The 19,208-nt window shown below is 38.5% G+C and overlaps 2 protein-coding genes and 1 non-coding gene across 7 annotated transcripts in view; all 3 read left to right on the top strand.

Annotated features, from left to right (window-relative positions):
• The window catches only part of MAB21L2 (mab-21 like 2), a 384,237-nt gene that overhangs the window by 7,691 nt on the left and 357,338 nt on the right, over positions 1-19,208 (top strand). The gene's annotated exons all lie outside the window — the stretch shown is intronic.
• Positions 1-19,208, top strand: part of DCLK2 (doublecortin like kinase 2) — a 147,770-nt gene that overhangs the window by 14,849 nt on the left and 113,713 nt on the right. For all 5 annotated transcript variants that reach the window (XR_009546381.1, XM_016190448.2, XM_016190457.2 and 2 more), the window contains exon 2: positions 15,771-16,105. Coding sequence is in view for 4 of the 5 variants with exons in the window: in XM_016190448.2 (XP_016045934.1) it covers positions 15,771-16,105 (335 nt within the window). In the remaining variant the exon portion in view is untranslated. The remainder of the gene's footprint in view (positions 1-15,770; positions 16,106-19,208) is intronic.
• Positions 6,889-7,024, top strand: LOC132534805 (small nucleolar RNA SNORA2/SNORA34 family). Its single transcript, XR_009546503.1, has one exon. It is a non-coding gene; the product is annotated as a small nucleolar RNA SNORA2/SNORA34 family (small nucleolar RNA).

Here is a 19,208-nt window from a genome sequence, read left to right as displayed (position 1 = left end):
AAATATATAGAAAAAAGAAAACATAGGTGAAACACTTCAAGACCTCAACATCAAAGGTGTATTTGGACACTCAGCCTCTTGCACAGGGAAAAGTAAAGAAAGAATAAGCACATGGGACAACATCAGATTAAAAAAGCTTCTACACATCTGAAGAAAATTTCCCAAAAATAAAAAAGCAACCAGGCAGCTAGGAGGAGATATGTGTACATCACAGTCTGATAAAAGATTGATATAAAAATTTTTATAAAAAAGAAAAACAACTGAATAACAAAAACAACAAACCATGAAATTAAAAAAACACTGGCAAAAGATCTAAATAAATTTTCAAAAGAAGACATTCAGATGATCCATTACAAAGTGAAAATAAACAAAAAAAGGTATGCTTTATTTTCTTCTTCATCTTTCCTTTTCAGTGTACTATCCCTGTGTGTGTGTGTGTGTGTGGTGTGACCTTTTATCTGATATTGAAGAGTCTTTGCACTTTAGACTGTAAACAGGTTTTGTTTTTGTTTCTATTATGAGGTTCCCTGTACTTGTGTCTGCCTCAAGAGCTAGATACAGACTAAATATCCTAGTCATGGAGTTTCTACCATGACTGTTAAAGAGTTTGTAATTACAAGTTAATCCATGATGTTAGACAGTTAATGTAAATATTTTAAGAGATAAATGTTCTTCTTATATTCCAATAGTGACTGGTAGAAAATTAGGCTAAAAGAAACTTTAGATTGGACTTCCGGAGGCGGAGCTACGAGCGGCAGATTGCTTTCTCTCCTCTCCTCTCCTCTCCTCTCCTCTCCTCTCCTCTCCCGGATCAACTAGGAATACCAAAGGAGACCACCTGGACCAAAACAAGACAGGACTAGAATGACCACAGGAACCCAGTAAACCACCGGTGAGTACGAACACGTATGGCTGGTGACAGAGAGGAGAGAGGAGCGTAAGGAGAGATTAAGTGACTGCTAACAGTCCAGCAGTTTATCAATTGAGACACCACCTCCAGTCTGCTCCACCATCAAGGGGTCAGCTGAAGGGAGGAGAGGACTCCCCAGAGACTCACCAGTGCAACTCTGAGTCTCCATTGCTACTGCCCTCAGAATCTGAAGCAGCGACAGGGAGGGACACCAGGGGACAGAGATCTAACCAGGAAACTCAGGAGAAGACCTATACCTCGGTGGCATAGCTGAGGGGCTGTGAAAGTCTCTTTGCATAACCACTGGATTATTTCTGCCACACCCTGCTTTGTCTCTTGGTCAGGAGTCAGTGATTAAGCTAAGAAGCCTATTGATAGTTTAAAAGCCCTCAGGCTCCCATAGCCTACAGGGAAGAAAAAAAAAAGAGGCTTTTAAACCACTGAGTTCCAACTCAGGGATTAAAATACTATTGAAATAACTGTTAACTACCACCACTGTGAACCCTTTAATTAACTTACTTAGACACAAGTCAATCCAGGCAATAGTGATCAGTAATTTGAAAAGTACTGATAAAGGGAACTCATAACATAATATATAAAATGGTTAAAACAACAAGAAAAAATATTGGAGAATCGAACCAGGACAAGAGTCCAGCTAAAAGTCCTCCAGAGGGTGAAGCACAAAATAAAGAGTTCAACATCCAAATATTAGCTAAGGAAATAATAACAGGAGTGAGTAAAGAATTTGAAAAAATTGTAATTAGAAATACAGGAACAACAAATGAGACTATGGAAGAAAATACTAATTATCTCATGGTTATTAGAGAGCTGAAAGCTGAAATCGCTGAGCTAAGAAGGCAACTAGCTGAACAAGCTAAAACAGTATCAGAACAGGGCAACAAGATAGATGAACTCCAGAAAACAGTAGAAGGCAGAAAGAATAGAATCAATGAGGCTGAAGACAGAATTATCAGGATTGAGGATGAATTAGAGACAACTAAAAAAGAAGAGATCTCAAAAAGAAATTAAGAGATGCTGAAAACAACAACAGAGTCCTATGGGATGACTTCAAAAGAAACAGTATACGCATTATTGGCATACCAGAGGAAGAAGGAGAAGGAGAGGAAGAAAGCATTTTCCAGGCCATAATAGCTTAAAACTTCTCTAGTCTAGACAACATCAAAGACATAAAGATTCAAGAAGCCCAGAGGGTGCCAAACAGAATTAACCCAGACCTAAAGACTCCAAGACATATCATACTTAGAATGGAAAGGAATAAGGATAAAGGATTCTGAAGGCTGCAAGAGAAAAAACAAAGAGTCACCTACAAAGGAAAACACATAAGATTAGCAGCAGACTTCTCCATACAAACACTACAGGCCAGAAGAGAATGGCAAGATATCGAGTGCTCAATGAGAAAGGCTTTCAACCAAGAATACTATATCCTGCTAGACTATCATTCAGAGTAGATGGAGGTATCAAAACCTTCTCAGACAAGCAACAGTTGAAGGAATCAACTATCACCAAGCCTGCCCTGAAAGAAGTTCTGAAAGGTCTCCTATAAACAATCAGACCACCAAAAATAGGACATATATCAAAACACTCTAAAACTCTACAAGAATGGCGTTAAAATATCTTCAATCTTTGATATCAATAAATGTCAATGGCCTGAATTCACCTATTAAAAGACACAGAGTAGGAAGATGGATCAGAAAACACAACCCAACAATATGCTGTCTACAGGAAACCAACCTAACTCAACAAGACAAACACAGACTTAAAGTGAAAGGATGGAAAACTATCATACAAGCCAATGGCCCACAAAAAAGGGCAGGAACAGCTATTCTCATATCTGACACGACAGACTTTAAAATAGATAAGATTAAAAAAGATAGGAATGGACACTACTTAATGCTCAGAGGATCAGTCAATCAAGAGGACTTAACAATTATTAACATCTATGCACCCAATGAGACGCCATCTAAATACATCAAACTTCTACTGAAAGAGCTACAGCAATATATTAACAGTAACACAGTCATAGTAGGGGACTTCAACACCCCACTCTCTCAACTTAACAGATCATCCAGGCAGAAAATCAATAAAAGACATAAGGGAGCTAAATGAAAAGATAGATAAACTAGAACTATTGGACATTTTCAGAGTCATTCATCCCAAGAAACTGGAATACACATTTTACTCAAGTCCACATGGGTCATTCTCAAGGATAGACCATATGTTAGGCCACAAAGACAGCATCAGCCAATTCAAGAGCATTGAAATCATCCCAAGCATCTTCTCAGACCACAGTGGAATTAAACTAACATTTAACAATCAACAAAACATTAGTAACAGTCCCAAAATGTGGAAGCTCAACAGTATACTTCTTAACAACTTCTGGGTCAAAGAGGAAATAAAGGAAGAAATCAAAATGTTTCAAGACTTCAATGAAAATGAAGACACAAGCTATCAAAATATTTGGGACACAGCTAAAGCAGTACTAAGAGGGAAGTTCTTAGCTATACAAGCACACATTAGGAAACAAGAAAAAGCACAAATAAACAGCCTGATTGCACATCTTAAAGACCTAGAAGAAGAACAACAAAGGAACCCTAAAGCAACCAGAAGGACAGAAATCACTAAAGTTAGGGCAGAAATAAATAACATTGAGAATATGAAAACCATACAAAAGATCAACGAAATTAAATGTTGGTTCTTTGAAAGAGTAAACAAAATAGACAAACCTTTAGCCAGACTCACAAAAAAAAAAAGGGAGAAGACCCAAATAAATCTGATACTAAATGAAAGAGGAGATATCACAACAGACACTGCAGAAATTCAACATATCATGCGAGGCTTCTATAAACAACTAGATGCCACCAAGCTAGAGAACCTGGAAGAAATGGATGATTTCCTAGATACCTACCAACTTCCAAAACTAAGTAAAGAGGAAGTGGATAACATGAACAGGCCCATCACAGCTAATTAAATTGAAACAGTTATCAAAAATCTCCCCCAAAATAAAAGTCATGGACCAGATGATTTTACAAATGAATTCTACAAAACTTTCAGAGAAGAATACCTCTACTTTTAAAAGTCTTCCAGAAGATTGAAGACACTGTAATACTCCCTGACAGCTTCTATGAAGCTAGCATCACTCTGATATCAAAAGCAGACAGGGACACAACCAAAAAAGAAAACTACAGACCAGTATCTCTGATGAACATAGATGCTAAAATACTGAACAAAATTCTAGGCAACCGGATACAGCAGTATATCAAAAAGATTGTTCATCATGACCAAGTGGGGTTCATCCCAGGCATGTAAGGTTGGTTTAATATATGTAAACCAATCAATGTGATCTACCACATCAACAAAAGCAAGACCAAAAACCAGATGGTCATATCAATAGATGCAGAGAAAGCCTTTGACAAAATACAACATCCCTTTATGATCAAAACACTACAAAAAATGGGAATAGATGGAAAATTCCTGAAGATAGTGGAGTCTATATATAGCAAACCTACAGCCAATATCATACTCAATGGTGAAAAACTGGAAGCATTTCCACTCAGATCAGGTACTAGATGGGGATGCCCACTATCACCATTACTATTCAACATAGTGTTGGAAGTTCTTGCCATAGCAATCAGGCAGGAGCAAGGAATTAATGGGATACAGATTGGAAGAGAAGTCAAACTGTCCTTATTTGCAGATGACATGATAGTGTACATGGAAAAACCTAAGGAATCCAGCAAGAAGCTTTTGGAAATCAGGCAATACAGTAAGGTGTCAGGCTATAAAATTAACATTCAAAAGTCAGTGGCATTCCTCTATGCCAACACTAAGTTAGAAGAAAGTGAAATCCAGAAATCAATTCTTTTTACTATAGCAGCAAAAACAATAAAATATCTAGGAGTAAATCTAACCAAAGAAGTGAAAGACTTGTATACTGAAAATTATGAGTCACTACTCAAAGAAATTGAAAAAGACACAAAGAAGTGGAAAGATATTCCATGTTCATGGGTTGGAAGAATTAACATCATCAAAATGAATATATTACCCAGAGCCATCTACAAATTTAATGCTATCCCCATCAAGATCCCAAGCACATTTTTTAGGAGAATAGAAAAAATGCTACAAATGTTTATCTGGAACCAGAAAAGACCTAGAATTGCCAAAACAATCTTGAGAAAAAAGAACAGAACCGGAGGCATCACACTCCTAGATCTCAAACTGTATTATAGGGCCATTGTCATCAAAATTGCTTGATACTGGAACATGAACAGACACACTGACCAGTGGAATAGAATTGAGAGCCCAAAAATGAGGCCCCACACGTATGGACATCTAATCTTTGACAAAGGGGCCCAGACTATTACATGGGGAAAGCAGAGTCTCTTCAACAAATGGTGTTGGAAACAATGGATTGAAACATGCAGAAGAATGAAACTGAATCACTGTATTTCACCAAATACAAAAGTAAATTCCAAGTGGATCAAGGACTTGGATGTTAGACCACAAACTATCAGATACTTAGAGGAAAATATTGGCAGAACTCTTTTCCGCATAAATTTTAAAGACATTTTCAATGAAACGAATCCAATTACAAAGAAGACTAAGTCAAGTATAAACCTATGGGACTACATCAAATTAAAAATCTTCACAGCAAAAGAAACCACTACCCAAACCAAGAGACCCCTCACAGAATGGGAGAAGATCTTTATATGCCATACATCAGATAAGAGTTTAATAACCAACATATATAAAGAGCTTGCCAGACTCAACAACAAGACAACAAATAACCCCATCCAAAAATGGGGGGAGGACTTGGACAGAATATTCACCACAGAAGAGATCCAAAAGGCCAAGAAGCACATGAAAAAATGCTCCAAGTCTCTGATTGTCAGAGAAATACAAATAAAGACAACAATGAGATATCACTTCACTCCTGTGAGAATGTCATACATCAGAAAAGGTAACAGCAGCAAATGCTGGAGAGGGTGTGGGGTCAAAGGAACCCTCCTACACTGCTGGTGGGAATGTCAATTGGTACAACCTCTGTGGAGAACAGAATGGAGACACAGGCCACCCAGGACATAGGTGTGTATTTCTGCATTTATGCATACATACATAACAATAATTAAAGGGAACATTACATTTTTTGGACTAAAAAAGTACTATAGATTTTGTTTTGATGGTATGAAGTAAAAAGAAAATGTCAGTGGTTACTTTGTATCCTGATGTTTTTCTCTTTGTCCTGGGTGGCCTGTGCCCGGACTGGGTTGATATGGCCTCATAGTGTTTCAGTCCATGCATGATGCCTTTTTGGACCCTGATCCTGAGGCTTCTAGGGTCATTCAGTGTAAATACCTATGCTGTGCAAATGTTTTACCTAAAATTAACATTAGTACACAACCATGAAGTATGTATGCCTGCTCTGGAAACAAATATTTTCCTCACTATTTTGACAAACATGTTTCACGGCACCATTATATGCTGCTGGATCCTATCTAGAAGGTACAACAGTAATTTCCAGGTGCTTCTAGTCTCGGCAGTGGTTTATATACCAGAGATTGGTTTCAGAGTACTTCTGAAATTAACAAACCCCACTCACATGTTCTAGTTCCTTCTTCCAGTGCTTCTGCCTTAGTTAAACTGTAATGTGCACCAGGCATTTGTACATATATGTCGGGCAGTAGTGCAACATGTTAAGCGAACCTAGTGCAAGGCTCAAGGACTGGTCTAAGGATCCCAGTTCGAGCCCCCAGTTCCCTACCTGCAGAGGAGTTGCTTCATAGGCAGTGAAGCATATCTGCAGGTGTCTATCTTTCTCTCCTCCTCTCTGTCTTCCCCTCCTTTTTCCATTTTTCTCAGTCCTATCCCAATAATGACATCAATAACTATAACAATAAAACGACAAGGGCAACAAAAGGGAATAAATAAATTAAATAAATATTTTTTAAAAATCACTTTGCTTGGCCCTGAATCAAGACCAGCACAGTGCTGAAGCTGATGGTTTCAAGCAGGAGCCTTAAAAAATGTCTTTTAAGGTCTGTTGGCCATTTCATAACTTGAGAAGTGTAATGGTTAGTTCAGTAGGAAGAAACAACTGAGTGATTTTTGGACTGATGTTTATTTATAGTTAATTAATATGGGCATTCCAAAATATAGAGATTTCTGACTTGACTTTTCCATTGGAATTGTAGTACTGTTAAATTATTATTTTAAAAGATAGAGACCAGGTTTACCATCCAGTTGAATAGTTCTAAACTACGAGCTGCCTTTGAGTATTATCTTTTTGTATAATCCGCGTTCTTCCATGTTTTGTTTTAACATGGGAACTGTGTAATGACTCCTACACCTTTAGTACTCTTCCTCCCCCCACTAATTTGCCGTTGAAGCAGGGTGTCATTTCTGTTATGCTATGAGACTGCATTATTTATCCTCAATCTATTTACTTTTTTGAGTTCCAAAAAAAAATCTCTTTAAAAAAAAAAACTCCATTAAGAACCATCTATATAGACAGAAGAAGGATAAATTGCTTTGAGAAACTAGCAATTGTAAGTTCAGGGAGCAGAAGCACCTAAGAGTAATGTGATTCTGCTGCCAATCAAGAGGCTCACTGTCTGGTGTCTGATTCTTGCCTGTCTATAATTTCACCACCGACGAAGGTGTCCCTAACCAACATACTTTTATGTCTGTTTGAACTCTACTGTAATGGAATCATACTGTATATTTTTGTCTTGTTCACCATTCTTTGTAAACTTCATCTAAGTTTGTACCCATAGCTCTTATTTATTCATTTTCATTACTGGATAGTAGTGCAGTTTGTGGACATGATACGGGCAGTGTATCTGTGTTCTTTTTGAGGAACCTGTGAATTATTATCTCTTGTATTGAGAAATACTTCTCTGAAAACAGATATACACACATCACATATATATCCTGGTGTGTATCTATATATCTATATTCATGTGCATTATTTTTTCCACGGTATTTTCCTGACACACATTTCTGGGTCATATGATGTATGTGTTATCAGCTTACTAGTAAACAATGCCATCCTTTTTCTCCTGAGTGATTGAAACAATTTAAAATTCTTGCAGAAATGTATGAATGTCCCTATTTAACTCCCTTGCAAGGAGCAATTGATATGAAGGGGGGAAAAAAAAGACAAAGTGGGAGAAGGAGAATGACTATTTCAGGCAGTTAAAAAGGAATGACAAGGGGGGTAGGTGGTAGCGCAGCAGGTTAAGTGCACATGGCGCAAGCAAAGTGCAAGGACCGGCTCATGGGTCCTAGTTCGAGCTCCCAGCTCCCCACCTGCAGGGGGTAACTTCACAAGTGGTGAAGCAGGTCTGCAGGTGTCTCCTCTCTGTCTTCCCCTCCTCTCTCGATTTCTCTCTGCCCTATCCAACAACAACGACAACAGTAAGAACAATAATAATAATAATAACAACAGTGATAAACAACAAGGGCAACAAAAGGGAAGAAACAGCTTCAGGGGCAGTGGATTCCTAGTGCAGGCACCAAGCCTCAGTAATAACCCTGGAGGCAAAAAAAAAAAAAAGGAATGATGGTAAGAGGTCAAGAGGTCTGATGATTTTCCATGTATACAGTTATGACACAAACTTCAGGAATCTGTGGCAAAGTGGTGGCAGATGAAGTTGAAGCAGGATATATATATATATATATATATATATCAGATCTTTTTTTTTTTTTTGCCACCAAGGAAGGTTATTGCTGAGATTTGGTGCCCACAAGGGTCCAATGCTCTAGGTTGACTTTCTTTTCTTTTTGTTAGAGGATGAGACAGATTGAGAGGGAGAGAGATGAGTGGGAGAGAGAGAGAAAGACAGAGAAAAGGAGAGAGACACCTGTAGCACTGTTCCACTGCTTGTGAAGCTTCTACCCTGCAGATGGTGATCAAGGACTTGAACCTTACACAAAGTGATGTGTGCATTGTGTCAGCCATTGATGTGCAGGGAACAGAAAAAATGCTGCAGAGGATTGAGAGCAAAATAGATTGAAGAACTGGGAAAAACCAGGCAAGGGCTGCCTTTTGCCATGGCAATGAAAGGGAGCCAAATGCACATACTGTAGACTGGGATGAGATATGGAAGAACATTTGTGTATGTATTTAAATATGGGGACAGTTGTGAATAAAGCTGTAGAGAAGACTATGTAGTTAAGCAAAGGAGAGAAGAAAGCTTTGGAAAGGTCAGGAGGGTGGAAAGGAAGGACCCAACATCTAGTAGAGGAATTTAACATTGAAGTAGAGTATCCTTGTCACTGAAGAATGAGAGTTGAGGAGAGTTAGCAGACTGAAATGCGTTCTGTGGGCATGAAGGTTTTCAGAGAACAGGAACAAGTCTCTTACCTCTTAAATAGAAGGCAGTTCATTTGGTTGAGTACAAATGAAAATTAGAGACCCAGGTTTACATTACTTGATTATATGTACTCATATAAATAAGAAACTATTTAAGGAATAGTGCAAAAGTGTCTTTAAATGTTAGTGGTAAGATACCATAGCCATACCACTAGAAAGAATATTGAAGGACACCTAAAGACTTTTTTTTTTCCTCCAGGGTTATTGCTGGGCTCGGTTCCTGCACCATGAATCCACCGCTCCTGGAGGCCATTTTTCCCCCCCTTTTGTTGCCCTTGTTGTAGCTTTGTTGTGGTTATTATTATTGCCCTTGTTGACGCAATTCGTTGTTGGATAGGACAGAGAGAAATGGAGAGAGGAGGGGAAGACAGAGAAGGGGAGAGAAAGATAGACACCTGCAGACCTGCTTCACCGCCTGTGAAGCGACTCTCCTGCAGGTGGGGAGCCGGGGGCTCGAACCGGGATCCTTACGCCGGTCCCTGCGCTTTGCGCCACATGCGCTTAACCCACTGCGCCACCGCCCGACCCCCACCTAAAGACTTTTTATTCCATACTGTGCTTAAAAACAATCAGATTTTATTACTATATTTTGCTTTTATCCATCTTCTTTCTGTATGGAATGCAAGTTCTTTCTCAGTGTAGTGATCATGATTTGCAAAATGATTTCTCCCTAGTTACTTATGGTTAAAGGACTGAAGAAAAAGGTGGGGGAGGGATAATGAATGAGTATATATCAATTATCTTCATCCGGTGACCACTAGGAAAGTACCTATTGAAGAAGTTTGCTTTATGACCCATTGCAGCAGGGACATAAGACACAATGGAGGAAAAACAACAAAAGGGGGATAAATAAATAAATATTTAAATATTTTAAAAATCTTTAAAAAAAAAAAAAGGCACAATGGAGGTATCTCCATAAGAAAGTTTTAAAGCAATTGTAGAATCTGGACTTTGCTTAGATAGTTTCATGGAGGATGGATGGAAGCTGGGCTTGCTGCACTGAGTCACGTGCTGTTGGAAGGAAGGTCAGTTTTATGATTGGTTATCTCATTAAATTTTGTTTATATGGAGGGCAGGCTAGATTGAGGATTCAGCTTTATTTATATAAAAAAAAGTGTCATTCCCTTGTTGAGTGTAAGAGGTACTTGGAATTTTGTGGGTGCTTGTCACTTTATCATAGTTGCAGTGTGACTTCATTTGATGTAGATATTCTGTGAGATTATATCACAGGCAGATAACAGAGCTGCCTGAACATCATACCACCAGGTAAAAACATGTCTAAAATGTCAAAAGTTCCAGATATTAGATAGTTTATTTATAATACAGCCTTATATAATATCTGTATGTAACATAAATGTATATAAATACACACATGCATAGCCTACTTTAAGTTATTTCCTTTATAACATCAATTCCATTTAATTAGTATGTATTTTATTCAAATAAGCAGTATCCTGATACTATTTTCATGTTATAGTCAATCATATTCTGTCCCACCCGACTTAAAAGAACATTGGAAATCAGACCTGAAGTGTGATTTTTGTGTGAATTTGTTGCCATGGTTGTTTGATCTACCACTGACCTACCAGGTATTAAAATTCAAAGAGTGTGGCTCCAAACCTGTGTGTGTATCAGACTTACTGCATCTACCCACCCCCCCCAGAATTCCATCAACTGTCAGACTGACTTCCCCCTGAATTCCTCCCACCCACTCCCTTCAACCACATTCTTCACTCCAATATTAACTTTGCTTTACAAGTGAGGTCTTGATGTTGTCAATTTTGGTATATATTGATAAGGGTTCTTAAAAGCTTTTCATATGGCATTTTATTAGTATATCAAGACTGACTGCTCTAGAATCTACTTTTCAGCTCTGTCAGTTACATAAAGTTTAGTGAGTGCTATGTGGAAATCCTATACTTCTGGGAAGTGAACAGAAAGCAGAGGATTCTTGCAGTGACTTAAGTGGGAAGTAGGTGTTGATGGAGGCAGAGAGAAGAGTTACCTTAGACATATCTAAAGGACAAGTGGACAGAACTTGATGTCAGAATGCAGCACATAGGAAAGCAAGAAGGGTGAGGGATGATGCCTGCATCTCTAGCTGAGTACTGTGAGTAGGAAGAGATGCTCCTCCCTGGGGTGGGAACAAAGAGAGGAGAGACAAGATGGCAGGGCTAACAAACCTCAAATAAGAATTCCTAAGGCTGCTTGAACCTTACTAGTGCCTGGCTGATTCAATTTAATCTCCTAGGTATCTCATAACTAATAGAGAATAAGAATTCATTGACTAATACCATGAACAGAAATCTTTTTTAAAATTTTTTAATCTTTATTTTGCTGGATAGAGACAGTCAGAAATTGAGAGGGAAGGGAGTGATAGGGAGAGAGACAGAGAGATGCCTGCGGCACTGCTTCGCCACTTGTGAAGCTTTCCCCCTGCAGATGGGGGCCAGGGGCTTGAACCTGGGTCCTTGTGCACTGTAACATAAGCACTCAACCAGGTGCACCACCACCTGGCCCCCCAAAGAACAGAAATCTTAAATTCTTTTGTCAGCACAGTCTCTCCTATAGATGATATCTATGCTATTGACAAAAATAGCACCAGAAGATTGTTTGATGTTTGATGTGACTACAGACATGACAGAGGAAGCAGCCTGACTCTCCTGGTGACTGTTGTTAATAGATGTTGACATCTGTACCGTAGAAAGGCATGTGCTCATGTGTGTAGAAACACAGATCTGACCTCAAAAATGTGTCCTGAGTTTTGGTGTTAAAATACTGAAAGTCAGGGATGCCTGGGTGGGCTTTCTGCCCTGCCAACAGTAAGCACATTAGCTGACAGATAGCAGTTACTAAGTACACATCATGTAGGGGAATCTAAATTAACTATGAGAATATTCTGTGAATTATTTGTGCAGAGAAGGTGAGTGAGGCTCTGCCTAGCAGATATTAGACTGCCACGCTTCAAAATTTTACATATTATAGAACCAATTTATAAGTCAGAAAAATTGAGGTAGACTTGGCTTTGACATGATGTCAGCTTCATACTTTGACATCTCTATATACTACATTATGACCACCAACAGCCTACTTATCTAGCATCAGCATACAACCCATTCTCCTCTGGTACCATAGTCTGGTCTCTTGTGTTCAAGAGGGTTTTTTTGTTGTTGTTTGTTTTTACTTTACTTTGTTTCTTCAGTTGTTTTTATAGGGTATTTGTCATCTTTCAGCTTGTTTTATTTAGCATAATATCCTCAACATCCATTCATGTTGTCACAAATGACAAGATTTCATGGTTTTTTTTTTTATAGCCAAGTAATATTCCATGCTGTTTTCACATCTCTCCATCTAGTTCAGATGTGGGGGCAGTTAGCTTCAAATCTGAACTATTGTCAGTAATACTACAGTGTACATGAGGATGCATGTATCTGTTTGGGTTAGTAGAATAGTCAGGTCATATGATACTTCTGTTATTGGGCAATCTCCATACTGTTTTTACTGTGACTGTGCTGGTTCAAGCAATCTCCAGCTGTGTATGAGAGCTCTCTTTTCCACATCCTTGCTAACTTATTGTTTCTTGTCTTTTGATAATAGGTATTCTAACAGTTATGAGGCGAGAATCTCATTGTGGTTTTCATTTGCATTGCCTAAAAATGGGTGTGCCTACTGGCCATACCTATGTCTTCTTTGGGAAAATATCTACTTATTATCTACAAGTCTACTATGGGAACATAAAAAGTGGGAAAGGGTAACAGAATTAAATGTGTCTGTATCATCCACACACAAATACATTGAGTGAGAGGTTTCCTTTACCTTTTTTTCATCCTGACATTCTGAACCATGCAAAAAGGCAAAATGAAGATGAACTTAAAAGGCAGATTTCTTGGATGTTATGTACATTGTGCAGGATCTGGGATGGTTGAGGATATCTGACAAGTTCAATTTGCTCTTTTTGTTTTTCTCTTAGAAATTGTCTATATTTTGCAAGTTTTTTTTCTCCCTCTGTTGGGAAAAAACTGTCCTTCTCTGTCTTCTAAATAAAAATCAGTTTATCTTTCCGAGGTCCCTTTGCTTTTCATCTATCTTAATATTCTGAGTCAGAACATACAATCACATTTTCTTTCTTTTTTTTCTTTTTTACAAGCACATTTTCATTATCTACAAAACTAGCAAGAGGCTTTCAATGTTGGAGCTGAATCAATAAAATCACTTCAACTTCTCATTTTTTTTTATTTTTGCTCATTAACATGTTACTCTGTAGTTCTTCTAATTTGTTAAATGTACACCTATTTTTGAAAGTAAATTCTAGTTTCCATGTGATTACACTGTAAAAAAAAATGTTATTAAATACTCTTAATAGTGTTGGTTGGCATTCACACTCCAGACTGGTCCCTGTTTTTTGTTTGTTTGTTTGTTTTTTGCAGGTTGGGGTGGGTGGAGGGAGTGACCTTAACATAATAGTATTATATGGAAGGTATTATTCCCCCCTCTGCCTTTTTTCTCTTTTCTTTCTTTCTGTCTTTCTTTTCTTTTTCTTTTTTTCTTTTTGTCTCCAGGGTTGTTGCTGGGACTTGATGCCTACCCTATGAATCCACTGCTCCCGAAGGCCATTTTCTCCCTTTTTGTTGCACTTGTTTATTGTTGCTGTTCTTATTATTGTTATTGCTGTCATTGTTGGATAGGACAGAGAGAAATGGAAAGAGGAGGGGAAGACAGAGAGGAAGAGAGAAAGAGAGAAACCTGCAGACCTGCTTCACCGCCTGTGAAGCAACACCCTTTGAAGGTGGGGAGCCAAGAGGCTTGAACCAGGGTCTTTATGCTGGTCTGTGCGTTTTGCGCCATGTGCGCTTAACCTGCTGCGCTACGCTACTGCCAGCCCCCTATTCCTCTCATTAGACCTATCTCATATACTTGATCAGTCACTAAACTGTGTGCCTTTCAGTGTGTGAACTGTTAAACAGGATTTCAAGAATATTCTTATAATAGTTAATATACTATACCTGTTACTAACTTTTCCTCAGAAACTCTTTCATTTTTTGCTTTAAACATTTTAAGGGTTATAGAATGTGATTATCTTAAGAATGAGGATACAAGGGGACCAGGCAGTAGCGCAGTGGGTTAAGTCCACATGGCATTCAAGACCCTGGCTCCTCACCTGTAGGCGGTTGTCTCACAAGCAATGAAGCAGGTCTGCTGGTGTCTATCTTTCTCTCCCCCTCTGTCTTCCCCTCCTCTCTCGATTTATATCTGTCCTATCCAACAACAACCACCACAATGGCAACAATAACAATAAAAATACAACCATAAGGGCAGCAAAAATGGGGGGAAAATAGCATCTAGGAGCAGTGGATTTGTAGTGCAGGCACTGAGCCCCAGTGATAATCTTGGAGGCAAAAAAAAGAGAGAGAGAGAGGAGAAAGAAAGAATGAGGATATAGTACTGAATATGTGAGCAAGTAGTGGATTATTTTGAGTTAGAAAAAATCTTACTATGTATTCTTCTCACCTTTGTATCATAGAAAGTTAAAAGTTTTTAGGAAACTTGAGTTTCCTAAAACAAATTTTCAGTATATAATTATTCAGTTTTTTGACATTTGATTATGAAAACTCAGTCTTCACAATACAATTTTAGAATTTAAGGTTAATGAGTGTGGAATCCATAAACCAACAAATAATATATTTTTATGTTTTATTAAAAATGAAACAGAAGGCTACCTAAGTAGTGAAACCATCATTTTATTTCTTTCCCCATTTATATATATAGAAAGGTTGTCTATTCAAAGTAATTGTTTCTAATTCACATTCTTTAATTAAGAAAAAGAACTGCCTGAGGTATGTTTCTTTGGGCTGTCAAGTACTTCCTCAATTTTACAGTGCTTCATTAACTGAGCTAATGATCCTCTAACCAAAATCACTTAGTGAACATTGTGAAGATGTCATGATTACTCTTTGATTAGGACTGAAATCTGTAATTGGAAGGGGGAGAAAAATAGTCTTATTTTTTGTGTGAATATTTTCAAATAATTTGTGTGAATTATTTGATGATACAACTCTTTTTTCAGGAGTGTGATAAAAATTTAATATACTTTTAGACCTCACAGGTACCTGAGAATTTATTTGCTTCTCTAGCCTCACTTTACAAAGAATGATATTGAGAACCAAAGTGGAGGGGTGTTATGATGGATGATACCTTTGACCAGAATAAAATCCAGGTCACTCTCTATAGTTTCTTGCCCAGTGCTTGACCCTTTGTAAATCATGTTTTTCTCTGAGAACCACTCTAGCTATGATAAAACAAAGATGAGGATGGGAGAATGTTAAAAGAAAAGAACATCAACCTCCTTTCAGTGAGTCTGTTGTATTTTGAAGTTTACTTAGTGGGTTTCCAACATTTGTTCTTCATACATAGTGCTGCTATGGTGGGCATAGTACTACATGCTAATAGAACTGATTTCTTGCTTCCCAGGTGAGAGTTATGTGTGTGCATCGAATGAACCATTTCGTAAAGTTGATTACACCAAAAATATTAATCCGAACTGGTCTGTGAACATCAAGGGTGGGACCACCCGACCTGTGGCTGCTGCTGGCTCCGTGAAAAGTGAAGTCAAGGAAAGTAAAGATTTCATCAAGCCCAAGCTGGTGACTGTGATTCGAAGTGGTGTGAAGCCTAGAAAGGCTGTGCGGATCCTTCTTAATAAGAAGACGGCTCATTCCTTTGAGCAAGTCTTAACAGATATCACCGAAGCCATTAAACTAGACTCAGGAGTGGTCAAGCGGCTTTGCACACTGGATGGAAAGCAGGTAAGAGGCTTCTAGCCCTCAGTACTATGTCTTTTAAATTCTCCCTGTTTCATGGTGATAATATGAATTTTTCAGTCTGCTTAAAGTGGTCTTACTTGAGAGGTGCTTGTTTATGTATGTTAGCTTTCCCCAAAATATCTCAAAAGAGGATACAGAGAAGTCTCTCATATACTACTTATGGCCCATGGAAGGAAATATAAATTGCTAATTTTGGAAAAGTATCAACTTAAGATACTTCTTACAGTAAGTGAATGGTCTTTCTTTAAGAATATGGACATCAGTGGACTAGTACAGCAGTAGGGATTCGAGGAAGCCATGGAAGTGCAAACTGAGGTTGTTTATTTTTTAGAAAAAAACTTTCCCTTTCTACTTTTAAGTACTATGCAAAATGCATTTTATTTATTTTAATATGTATACATTTATTTAATGAGAGAATTAGGTTACCTATCTGACACTTGGAGTGCCAGGGAGTGACCTCAGGGCCTTAGGCATTATACACTCAGTCCTGTGCTTTACACATTGTGCCACCTCCCTGGCTACTGGAAAATGCTTTTGATTTTTAAAAAATATTTATTTACTTAATGGGGAAGAGAGAGTACCAGTGCAACACTCAGACCTCTATAGTGCTCAAGATGGAACTCAAGGCCTTGGGCATGCCACTGTGCCACCTCCCTAGCCACTGGAAAATTCATCTAAGAATTATTTTTTAGGGATCCGGGCGGTAGCGGGTTAAGCGCACATGGTGTGAAGCACAAGGACTGGCACAAAGATCCTGGTTCGAGCCCCTAGCTCCCCACCTGCAGGGAGCTCAGTTCACAAGCAGTGAAGCAGGTCTACAGGTATCTATCTTTCTTTCCCCCTCTCTGTCTTCCCCTCCTCTCTCAATTTCTCTCTGTCCTATCCAACAACAATGATAAAGAACAAGTGCAACAAAAGGGTAGAAAAAAATAGCCTCCAGGAGCAGGGGATTCATAATGGAGGCACCAAGCCCCAGCGATAGCTTGGAGGCAAAAAAAAAAAAAAAAGAATTATTTTTTACAAGTAATTTTACAAGTGGCTTACATCATAAGATTACTTAAGGGTATAATCCCACACAACACCTACCACCAGAGTTCTGTGCCCTCACCTCCCAACCATTACCACCACAGTTTTCACAAAGTCTTAGAGATAGTTTGTTTACTTCCTTTCTTTTTTTTCTTTCTTCCTTTCTTCCTTTTCTTCTTCTTTTGCAAGTTCATATGTTTTAGTTCTCTAGATTCCATATATGAGTGAAAATACATTTTAAAAAATTATTTATCAATGAGAAAGATAGGAGAAGAGAGAGAAAGATCCAGACATCACTCTGGTACATGTGCTGCTGGGGATTGAACTCTGGACCTCATGGTTGAGAATCCAATGCTCTGTCCATTGTGCCACCTGCCAGGCCACATGAAAATACATTTTAAAGAAAGGACTTATTGGGTGCTGGGAGATGGTTCACCAAGTAGAGCATATAATTAACCATGCATAAGAAATCATGGTCAAGGTCCCAGCCAGCCACTGTATGGGAACACCTGCACTGGGGAGGCTTCATGAATGATGGGGCAGTTCTGTGGTATTTCTTCTATGTCTTTCTTTCTCCCTCTAACTAAAAAAAAAGTCTACCAGGAGCAATGGAATTATCAAGTGTCAAGTGTAGAGCCCCAACATTAGCACTGGCAGCAAAAACAAACAAAAAATGAAGAAACAAAAGAGAAAAAAATAAAAAGAGAGAAATATCGAGGGCCAGGTGCATACTACAATGTGCAGAGACCTGGGCTTAAGCTCTTGGTCCCCTCCTGCAGGGGCAGGGATGTAGGTGTCTCTCTTTTTCCTATATTTTCTCCCTCCTCAATTTCTCTCTGTCTCTACTCAATAAATACAAAGATAAATAAATGAATAAATAGCCCCAAAGAATATCCATATGAGTTCCCCAGGGAATAGTAGAGGTAAATAACTAGCATTTGTGAAAAGTATACACAAGTTATGCAAGCCTGATAATGGTAACAATACACCAGCCGCATCTAATGGATAAAAAAATGGGGCAAATTACAAGCATGCATGAATGATGGTTATACTAATAGTAGTTTTGCCACAATCTGATTATCTTTCCTAAAGAGAAACATATGGCTCTCTGAAGTGCATTTTTTCTTAATTTTAGAAAAATTAAATTGTCTATATTTGCATAGTGTTAAACATTATAGTTTCCAACATTCAGTTTGTTCATTCCATTCCCCCCCCCTCTAACACGCCTAATTTATTTTGCAGTATTCGGCTCACTTAGTGTTCAGAATAAATAATATGAAAAACTGGAGCAGTGTTTTCTGGGGTGGGGAGGAGGAGATGTGATTAGAGAAGTTTTTTAAAACTTTCTAAGACCAGACCTAGTGCACCAGGTTTTTCCTGAACATTAACAAGAATTTTCAAACAAGTTCTAAAAATTCTAGTAGATTATGATGATGATGTTATAATTACTTTTGTAATTACTTAGGCTAATGACACACTTCATAGAAGCATGTCCCAAGATGGGCTTACTGCATCGCTGGAAATAGACACTTAACAAATGAGCTAATGGCACAACACAACACAGAACACCTTAAGATTCAATCTGCCAGTAAGTGAAAATACATCTGATCTCAAGACTAAAAGGAGACTTGATAAGTCCAATAGCTGATATATATAGTTAGTTTCCCTTTTGTTGCCCTTGTTTTTTTTTTTTAATTTTTTATTTATAAAAAGGAAACATTGACTAAACCATAGGATAAGAGGGGTACAACTCCACACAGTTCCCACCACCAGAACTCTGTATCCCATTCCCTTCCCTGATAGGTTTCCTATTCTTTAACCCTCTGGGAGTATGGACCCAAGGTCATTGTGGGATGCAGAAGGATGAAGGCCTGGCTTCTGTAATTGCTTCCCCGCTGAACATGGGCGTTGACAGGTTGATCCATACTCCCAGCCTGCCTCTCTCTCTCCCTAATGGGGAAGCAGACCCCCAGGACACTTTGGTGGGGTTGTCTGTCCAGGGAAGTCTGGCCGCACCATGCTAGTATCTAGAACCTGGTGGCTGAAAAGAGTATTAACA

This window comes from Erinaceus europaeus, chromosome 19 (assembly GCF_950295315.1).
Source record: "Erinaceus europaeus chromosome 19, mEriEur2.1, whole genome shotgun sequence".
NCBI classification, from domain to species: Eukaryota; Metazoa; Chordata; class Mammalia; order Eulipotyphla; family Erinaceidae; genus Erinaceus; species Erinaceus europaeus.
Note: the sequence above shows the minus strand (reverse complement) of the source record. Positions and strands in the feature narration are given on the sequence as shown.